An 11,390-nucleotide genomic window follows, 5' to 3' on the forward strand; every position below is an offset into this window, starting at 1 on the left:
AATTTGGTGACGTTTTCAGTTACCTATTTTAATTCTGATCACATTCATGGTCAAAGCTCAAATTTAGTTACTATCTAAATTTGGGTACATAATTTGTTCCTCAACTAGACTACTTTTTTAAGGCCACAAAATTCGCATTTCAATGCAGAAACACCCCCACCCATAACAATTTTTGAAGAAAAATCTAATAAGTCAACACACAATTACTAAAATCATTTGTTTAAAGATCTAACCGTCCATAGGTCGACTCAACCGACCACCATACGACCCAACCCTAATACTATATTAATTCGCACAATAAATTCATTGATTAAAATAAACAATTGTTTCATTGTAAAAAATCATTATTAAGACAAAAGTCTCAAATAGAAGCATTATATATAGAAAATAAATCGAAAAAAACTTACTATCCTAAACTAATGTAAACTTTTCAAGACTGCTTTTAATCACTGCAGCAATACAACATATTAGTCTATAGTCTCACGCGCATTGGTACAGTGTGAATTAAATCAGAGTTTGCCATAAGAGTTACAAAATACACTTCAAATCTTCATTTGTTTTTCTAGTAGATACACATTTTTCATACGAGGACTCACTGTGTAAAATTATTAAGGGATTTGTACTTGGCAGACGGATTGTGTGTGTCTAGAACATCCTTTATACATCTGCCGTGTACATTTTAGGAATGATATTATGAAAATATAGGTATCTCGGCACACAAAAGGACATACTCCCGGTCGTGCATTGGCAGGTAGAGAAATCAGTATGTTGTTACAAGTTTATTCTTTGTAATAAAGCATCAAAACGTTGACATAAAATGTATTTCAACTAATAATTTTCTTTCTTATTAATCAGTTGTGTCTGTATTTAACGTTGACCCAAATGAATCTGTACTGTGTAGGACATATTCAACAAAGAGATGGATTAAGATGTGCATCTTAACGTATTTACAGTCAGTGCAGTCATGAACGCAAACATTTACTGTGGTGATGAAACTTAAAATTAGAAATCTGTAGGATGGAGACGAATTAAACTCGACAAATGGGTTCAAATTCACAGGTATCAATTGACGATGGGTGCCGTCATATTTAATTAAAGTTGAAAGGAAAACGATGAACATGGATGAAACAATGATGGGGGGGGGGGGATGACAAAAGATTATTATTATTATTATTATTATTATTATTTGCATTTCAGGAATGGTTTTGCGTACAATTAGATTTATCAACTGAAATGGAGTGAAGAGACAACAAAGTAACAAATATATTTCGAAGTTCATATTATTCGCAATAAACCATGGAAATGATGGCATTCAATTTGTTGCTGATGATATTTCTCCTTCCTATGAACAAACTTTCGCTCGCAGAAAGTAATACAAATAAGGCCTTAGATATATTGAAGTATATGAAGTCATGGGGAAAACAAGTGAAAGCAAACTATCTGCCAGAAGATATTAATACAGCTAATCAATTTATTGTGGTAGCCATACTTTCAAGTAAAATTCTTCTGGCTGGAGAAAACTTTAGCTTGGAAACTGGATGTTCGAACATGTCAGTTCAAATTCACACGTATCAGTGCAGAACAAGTGCGGTCATAGTCAATGAAAATTTAATGGAACATGATTCACGTTTGGCAAAAATAAGAAATGCAGGAGACTTTCAAAATAGAATGAAGACCAAAGGATCTAATACAACCAGAAAATCCGGCTGGCACGGAGAGATAATTCTTATCCATGGCGGAGTTTTAGAGACATTAATATCAAATTTTTGGGACGACGTAGGTGATGATAAAACGGTTTTTTGTAATGTTTATTTATACTCCTTTAATATTCCCTGTGCGTCGATTCAGAATAATCCATATTCATGTTCAGAAGAAATCATGTTATATAACCGAAAGAGAGACAACAACAACAGACAGTGCAGAATAACAGATGTGGGATATACTAGGACTTATAACTTTTTTCCAAATTCAATGACAGATGAGAGACAAGCAAAGAAGTGGCTTAAAGATGCCACTGTGAATGTATTTCTTTTTACTGATAAAAATGCAGGAATCAGGGTACGATACGTGCCGCAAATGGCAGGGAGAAAAAGAACAGCAACACAGCCGTCAACTGGTATGATTTTCCAGGAGTTGGTGTATGAATGTTTGAATAACACTCATCTGCAGTTTTGTTGCCTTTCCGACCCAACAGATACTGTGAACCGACCGAAACTTCTCTCGTTGTTTGTGAATTCACTGACCTATTATTGTATCTACAATTCTACAAAGTCAGGTATTATATCTTTACAATCAATCCCCGATTTGAAGAGGTGCTTTTTTAGTTGGCTGCAGGACAACATAGGTTCTGGCTGCGGAATCTGTTCGGATGGCTCCCTACAGTCCGTGTGGTACCAGCAATATGTTATTGCCTTTTGCATCAATGATATCATGGACTTGGCGACAACATTTGGAAGACCTTCCAACAGAATGGATCTCACAAATCCAACCTGGATACCGTGGGACGGACCATGGAACTACGCTTATGTTGAATCAGTACATAGCTTTCTGCGCCGGACAAACCTTTTCTGTGAAAATAGAATGCTTGACATCGCATCTCTATGTACAAAGATGAGCGCAACGACGATTCGAAAACAAAATATGAAAAATCCTCTGATTGAGATAAATTTTATGCCTTAGAAATGGACGAATGAATTGTATTACAACCTTTTGTCTAAGTATTCACCGTGCTTTGAGGAGTGGAATTTATAATTACCGAACGATTCTCTACCCTATTCAACTTCATTATTTAACACAACCTTTCAGTTTTCATTTTATAAATGCACATATACCATATCCATGCATGCTACGTCAGAATAAAATACGTGGAAGAAAGTAAACAAAACAAAGTTTAATTGTATAAAAATAAATAAATTATATGTGAAAGAATATACGTGTTGTACGGACAAGATGGAAAAGAAAATAAATCACAACTGAAGAGCAATAGGCTGGAAATAAATTTTATATAATAGCATTGAAGGATGCATACATAAAGTGAATTTGTCAAAGGTTTCAGTAATGAGTAGAACATTTATATCGTTTCAAATGCATGGTGAAGAATGGTAGCAATTGAAGGGTTCGGTTAGGGAGGGCTTAAAGCCATTTATCAGCACATGATGGACTATTCAGGACGGCCAGCATAGTTAGGGAAAAACCTCGGTAAGAACCTTCGATACAGGAGGAGCTACTGGAAGCTTTCTTGGACACCCACATTGTGTGAGGCCTAGCCTCGAACCCAAGCCAACAGAGGTGGGGGGGGGGGGTAGGCTGGCTGGGTGGGGTAGTCTTTCTATTAAGGGTGTTTTCTAACATCACAAACTTTAATACAACATGTTAACTAAAAAATTTCTGAAAATTTTAAAACAGAAACTTCTTAGCAAAACGCTCTCACTAAATCAGATCTGTTGAACCATTTTCCCACAGCAATTATATATATATATATATATATATATATATATATATATATATATATATATATATATATATATATATTCAATTAATTTTAAAATATAGATTTCTTTGGTATCGAGACGAATTCATTGCAGTGATTTCATAAGTAGCGTTTGATCTATACAATCTTAAAATAACTATACCGTCAGCTGTTACCTTGATCGAATGGAGCACATATTCGTAAACTCTTTGATAATTTCTAAGAAAATTCAGCAAATAAAATTTCAATTACAGCTTTATTAGACATTGTTAATTGGTGGTAATAATAATAATAATAATAATAACAGTGACCACAAATATGTTGATGTTGCTACAGCTGATGACGTTTCATGTCATCATTTTAGTCGATTGTTTTCTTTTTCTTCTTTGCCCTATTTTTGCTATTAATACTACATATAATACTATCATAACAACGAGGAAAGTATAGAATGAAGCAATACAACTACTACTACTAATAATAGCTGCAGCTGATAATTGCCGTTTAAGTCGTTTTGTTTCTTTGTTTTTGTTTTCCTTGCTCTTTGTTAGTGCTTCTATTAGGACAGAATTTTTTAGTACAAGTAACAAAATTGAAATTTTCTCTTAATTGTATTAAAAGTAAGTTGATAAATTATATTGAAAGTAATTTTTTATTAAAATATATTGAGTTTGAATCCATTTATTTCGGTATTACAATTATATACTACTTAATACAGATTGCGCTCTTATGATCAAGTACGAACAGTCTATACATACATTTCCCTTGTATCCTAAGGTCGGCGCACAAAAAACTACATGTAAAGTACCGCATTGCGGAAACCTAAAAAAACCCATAAGCTATTACTAATCGCGCTGACGTTGTAGAATTATCTGTCTAATGACGTACATAGATCCAGACGATAGCGTGTAAGAGACTACGAAGCTTCACTTGAGGTTATGGCCATGGCAAAGAGCTAGGAACGCGCCATATTTGGCGTTGTCTTAAGAAACTGGTATATAAAGCCCCAGCCACGGGCCGACACCAGTTTTGCTGGCCAGAAGCTCAAACAGACTTTTGTCTTTACAGGTAGGATTATGATCTATGTACAATTTTTCATAGTATAAGACTTTTAGTGTTATAAGAATTTTTAGTGTTAAGATGTTAACCTAACATCAGTATGTTTAAACATTAGATTATTTTAATATTTTCTTGCTATTCTTTAATATAATGTATCGGAAAGTTTAATTGTTTGAAGAACTTATATTTACTTATAACTATATTATTGATTATAGTAAAAGCAACGTTCGCTACCAACTTCATACTCAGTAATAGTTAATTTAGAAATAAAATACTCTTTAAATAATAGAGTTTAATATGCTGACTTTTTAGAATAAATTCAATAGAATATATTTCAATTACGGTATTAGTCTGAAATATTGAATTTTAGATTCTTTTGCTATCATGAATGTATTCGATATTTAATTATCTATATTACATTCTAAACTGCAGTTATTATACAAGTATGATGTTGGTAAGTGAAAGAATATCGTAGTTTAATATGTATTTCTTATATCCGAAAATTGAGCTTGCTGTAGTTTGATATTGAAATGTAAGTTTATATGTTGAGTATTTCAATAAAGTTTTGCTGGCCAGAAGCTCAATCAGACTTTTGTCTTTACAGTTCGATCCCCTACCCTCGCAAGCCAAGATTTTCAAACATGTAGCTGTATTTACAACATCATCGAGTGACACCTCTTTCAAGAGGATTGAACTTTCTTTCTTTTCTCTCTCTCTCTCTGTCGATTTTTGGAAACAGATTGACTTAAGAGTTTACGATGAATATCCTTTCGTAAAACTTCTATTTTTGTTAATGTAATTATCATCAATCTTTCTATCTTTTTTCTTTGTCTTCTTCTTCTTGTTATTATTATTATTATTATTATTATTATCATGACCGCTCCGTTGGCCAAGTGGTTAGAGGGTCCGCCTCGGATGCGGGAGGTTGTGGGTTCTAACCCCGGGCGAGTCATGCCAAAGACTTACAAAAATGGTACTAACAGCTACCTCGCTTGGCGCCAAGCATTAAGACGTTAGTGTTAGGACTGGTCGGCCTGGTGTCAAGATAATGTGATTGGGTGTGAGATCAGGCTACATGCCTGCAGCATGATGCCACAGTGCTAGGCATCACTATAAACTGCCACACTGCAGACATCGTAGCGATATGACTGAAAAATTGTTAAAGCTACGTTAAAAAAATCCACATCAAAATTATTATCATTTTTATTATTATTATTATTATTATTAATCAAAAAGGAAATACGATCATCAACATATGGAATATTTAATATAAGATATAGAAACATAATCCTAATTTACTGTAGTTTTAGCTTACAAAATAAATGATAAAGTGAAAAAGGACATTTTAGTAAGAATTTGCTCATATAAGTATATAAAGATATTTGATTTGGAAAGGTAAATATTGGTAATAATTTTGTTATGAAATATAAAGATTAAACAATCAAAAGTATTGCATGTGGGAGTTTAAGTTATTAAAGGACTCTTTTCTAAATACTTGTAAAATTTTCCTTACTTTTTCTGGCTGTAGTAATACAAATTATTTTTCGAATGTGTTACTGCATTGGTACGGAATGATACAAAATTTAAATGCAAGTCTCAGCTTTTGCCTCCAGAAATAATTTACAGTAAATATAATATTTTCATTGCAAGATGAAGAGATTTATTGGATATTTCAGACGATATGTGCGTGTTCTAGTTTTTGTGAGTATTTATGCGTATCTAAGGAGTTCCCTTATAAAATATGCATAAAGGTGGGCAATGATGTGAGTAAATTGGGGAAAAAGAAGAAATTAGACATGCTGTAGAAAATGAAGACCATAGGGCGATTCTAAGAACATAGAATGTGCCTTCAGACGTTCAAACGCTAATATAATGCATTTTTGTGACCATGTTTTAAAATCGGAATCGGGAGGATGGAGATGACTTTGATAGCAAGAAGCCCGACCAAAAAAAAAAAAAAAAAAAAATAAAAAATAAAAAATAAAAAAAATAAAAAAAAAAATTACGGTTTACGATACACATCTTGTGCACCTGTTTTATGCAGGTAATAAGTGTTGACTTCGCATGTGTCATCCAGGCCATAGGCACTTTTTCACATAAGATATAAACTTGCGAAAGGTTTAAGAAACAGTATAATTACTGTCCAGAACACTTTGAATAAAATGTTCTGATAGAGATTATTCTAAATTTTAAATTAAGTCATATTGCATGAAAATTTCCAATAAATAAAGGAAGTCATCAAAAAATGAATTTCTCACTTGTAGGCACTCCAGGCCTCAAACTCGTACCTTGCCGAACTATATGAGAGAGAGGGGGGGGGGGGCACCGGTTATGGATGTGTGTATGTTAAATAAACAGCGGAAAACTTTCTTGTAGCTAGGCCAGAAACAGTCTTTAGCATTACTTTTCTTTCAGTCATTTTCGTGCTAAGGTTTAACCAATGATATCTATGGATTTGGTGGAAAAACATCAGCTTACCAGGATGATGGAATTTAGGTCACATTTGGGCATTGGGGTTTAAGAACTGTAACAAGATTGTGAACATGATGCCGTCATGCCTATTTCTACTTGGACAGTGACGCGTAGTGAGAAAGAGGATAGCTAATTATTGACCTTAAAAATGCTAATGGCTACAACATCTCATATAAATTCTACAGAACGATTGAATACAAAAAAATAAGAACGCATAATTAAAACTAGTCATTTTGAGGGATAAACAAATGAAGTTCCCCAAACATGAACCTATAGAAAAGCAAATCAGGGGCAACATTTTCACGTATTCGCTTTATCTCTTTGTCACGTCAATGAACTTTGAAATAAACATATTACACTGCAGTTTTAGACCTGAACAGTTTCAACATGTCATTTCATTGCATATAGGGTCGCTGTTTTATTTGTGCAAAATCCTGTAATACAAAAACAGCTTCGAAAGTGAAATTGATTTGTACATTATGATGTATGCATATCGTATATACATCTTGATATAACTAAGAAGTGAATGTCTATTTTCTCGTTATGGGTGCTCTTAACTTATCGCTTGATGTAATATTGCCAGAGGATGGTCTGGAAGTTGGCTTTACTGAGGTAGGGTAGATGTCGTACACTGATTTCAACATATTTAATATAAAATATGTACCAGTTCCCCTTTCTGTCTAAAGCTGGTTAATCCCTTCCTCACTGTACAGTTTACAATTTCGTGCTTTGTTCGGACATTCGCAGAACTTAAAGGCGGACGACGCTTGCTCGTTATCTAGCACTCGAAAAAAATGTGACTAACCAAGCCACCGCCTCTCACGTGAGCCGAGGCTGAGAGTGATGGATGTAGGAGGAGGAAGAAGTAATACAGGAAACATTGCGGACAAGAACTAAACCCTTGGGAACACTGTACTGACAATCGGCAGTCGGATCGTTATAACTATAGTCGGCACGTAATATTGGGTATGTAAATCCGGGATCATGCCCGATCGCTACCGGGCAAGCCCTAAGGATGTTGTAGCCCAGGAACGCATAGTCCATATCGGGAAAACATCGCTTTAAATCAGGTCCATGATATTCCTGGAGACTGAAATCTTCTCGAAGTGCTGTAAAAGGAAACATAATTAAACATCGAAAATGTTTCTTGAACGTTTCTTAGAAATATGATGCCGTGACTTTTTCGGATCGAGGATTCATAAACAGAAGCAAATAAATATTGTTTGCAATTCAGGATCTAGAAATGAACAACAATTTGAAAACTAGTATTTATATATGTATCATTTTTGTTGCTGTTACCCTTCCAACGAAATTGCAGGAACACGATCAGGCACGCAGAAGTCTGTTTGGTTTCCACAGAGTACTTTTAAACAGATTTCATATTGCAAAAAAGAGTTCTTTGGCAGTTCATTCGAATGCTTTATAAACTCTTTTTCATACAGTTCAGTCTCTGCTGAGCTTCTAGCCCTGCGCTACCACCCAAATTTTTTTGATTTTCGAATTCTTGACATTGAAAATAAATGTAAGATTTATCATCCCCTTCCCTTTTTGGCATCCGTTAAAGCTGATTATATTTTGTAAGAGACATGAAGGTCAAAGTCAATGCTTATAATAACAAAATAAATAAACAAAAGATTACACAGAACTTATTTTTCAAACACCATGTAGGATGTTTATTTATTTATGTATTTATTTGGGCATATGTACATGCTTGCCGATATGGGGTCAGTAAGTTGAAGGTCAACCGATAACATCACGGTTACAAAAGTATTATTATTAATGGGTCCTTATTCACAACTTACCCTCGTTTTTTGTCTTGATGTCAATCTTTTACGATACTTCATTTCATAAATAGATAGTTTACTTTATTTCTTATGTAGATAACCTACTATGATGTTTCATCGCATTGCAGAAACTTACGGACTGAGTAGTGCTATTTACAACCAACGGTGTTTCTCAAATTCCCATTTCTTTTTTAAGGATATCCTTATATGTTGCAAGACGTTTCTTCTGTTGCAAATTGTCGATTGCAGCTTATAAGTTTGCATGTTTTTGATTCGTTTGAAAATCTGTAACTTCCCTATAAAAATAAATACATCCGAATAGATTACCAAATTACATCTATTATAAAAAATTATCGTTTTTTCAGTACAATTCCTTATGTGAACATGTTTTTACCTTTAATACAATTGTGAAACCAAAATGTATATCGCCAGTAATTTTATGTTTACTCAAATGCCGTCAAGGTGTTTCAAATCACTCGTCAAGGTGTTTTTTGAATCAATTCAACGTAGTTATTTAATACTGACATTTAAGCATGACGTTTCCTTAAAAGTTAAAAGGGTGACATAGATGGATACTAAAAATCCCAGACAAAAATCAGTTGAAAATAACAAAAATAAATAATCAAGCACATTCCTCCTAACACCCATTACGAATTCATGAAGTACTTTGTACAGCAGGAATGTAACGAATTCCTATTTGAAATGAATATAATGCATGTAAAGTTAAATGTGTGACAATTTAATCATTTTCCGATAAAGTATTGTGTTTTTTTTTAAAAATGAACATCGTTCAATAATACCCATTCGCGTCTTTCAAATGGATGATAACATGTACAAATGCAACGGCAACAAAATATGACCACTATAAATATGGACACGAGGAGAATATTCATAGTATTCTTTGCATTTACGTGTCTATGGGAAGAAATACAATTTATACACGAACGTCAATATTAATATATTATCTTCTTACTGGCACATTTTATCGACAAATGCAGAGTAAAAATACTTTTTTTTACGAAATTTATAGTTCATTTATATATATGTATGTATGTATGTATGTATGTATGTATGTATGTATGTATGTATGTAAGAACAATAATAGAAAAATAATGCAAATAATTTTTAGCTAAGAAGAATGTAGATAATTTTAGCATTGAATAATAATAATAATAATGATAATAATAATAATAATAATAATAATAATAATAATAATAAACAACTTACAGTATACTAGATGTCTTGCCCAACAAACGCCTCGATTTGACTAGAAATGTAAAACGTAATAAATACTATGTAGTCCTTAAGGTACGGGCAATAGTTATACCAATAAATAGTTACAAAACAACTTTATCATTCAAATACAAATAATACGACAAAGAATATTTGCATAAACTGAGTTATAATTATTTGTATACGATTGCAGTTACGTTTATTGTTAAAGAGATGTACGCAGATTATGAACATCAGAGAGAGAGAGAGAGAGAGAGAGAGAGAGAGAGAGAGAGAGAGAGAGAAATTCTTGACCTGGTAGATTTATTAAAGGCTTATCACCACCCGTCCATCAAAATTTGTAATGGCTTCACGTCTTCATTCAGTGTAAAATTTAGAATATATTGTGAAATTTCTTCATTCAGTGTAAAATTTAGAATATATTGTGAAATTGTAATCTGATCCCGAAAATATACAAAACCATATTAAATGTGATAACTAGAATTCCATTTAATCTGTATGCATTTCGATGTTGAGTTTTATTGTAATCTGCACTCCTTTAGGCTACGGATGCGGGAGGTCGTGGGTTCGATCCCCGGCCGAGTCATACCAAAAGACTTACAAAAACGGTACTAACAGCTGCCTCGCTTCGCGCTCAGCATTAAGAGGTTAGTGTTAGGACTGGTCGGCCCGGTGTCAGGATAATGTGACTTGGTGGGACATCATGCTACATGTCTGCGGCATGATGCCCCAGTACTAGACATCACTATAAACTGCCACACTGCAGACATCGTAGCGATGTTACTGAAAAATTGTTAAAGCTACGTTAAAAATCCAAATCACATTACATCACATCCATTAGGCTAATTGAGGAATTATCAACATACTTTATTTTCATGTTATCACGTTATATTTTGGCAGGTGTTCCACACAAGAATACTGACTAAACATCATTTAGGTAAATCATATTAAGAATTGAATTAAATAGATTAGGAAATATATTACATCGCATTAAAAGTCAATAATTAAAATGCCGTCATCGAGAGATTAATCACTGATTCCTTTCTAACGTTCATATAGGAAGTTACCAATGGAAATATGAATAGCTTTGACTTTAATTTTTGAGTGACCTATGTTTTAAGACATTTTCGTAAAACAAACGGTTCCGATAAGAATACGAATTAAGACGCAAATGCAAATCTACCCAAAACATGAAAGATTCCGGCAGTTTTACACGTGAACTACTGGTCCAAAGACCGTTAATTATATTAATTATTAGGGGTTCATTTTTTTGAGACATGACACAAGTAACGGCTAACATAATAAATAAATGGAAAATTTGTTCGCCATGCACGTTCTTTATTGTTTGTAAGGAACATGATAACTCATTCTTAACT

The 11,390-nt window shown here is 33.5% G+C and overlaps 1 protein-coding gene across 1 annotated transcript in view; it reads left to right on the top strand.

The window, feature by feature from the left end:
• The window catches only part of LOC149783662 (uncharacterized), a 46,782-nt gene extending 41,113 nt beyond the window's left edge, over positions 1–5,669 (top strand). Inside the window, exon 2 of the mRNA XM_089931903.1 lies at positions 1,198–5,669. Coding sequence (XP_089788029.1) covers positions 1,297–2,679 — 1,383 coding nt within the window. The 5' untranslated portion in view covers positions 1,198–1,296 and the 3' untranslated portion in view covers positions 2,680–5,669. The remainder of the gene's footprint in view (positions 1–1,197) is intronic.
• The last annotated feature ends 5,721 nt before the right edge of the window (positions 5,670–11,390 follow it).

The sequence above is a fragment of the Sinohyriopsis cumingii genome, chromosome 14 (assembly GCF_028554795.1).
Source record: "Sinohyriopsis cumingii isolate HCF-2022 chromosome 14, ASM2855479v2, whole genome shotgun sequence".
In the NCBI taxonomy this organism is placed as follows: Eukaryota; Metazoa; Mollusca; class Bivalvia; order Unionida; family Unionidae; genus Sinohyriopsis; species Sinohyriopsis cumingii.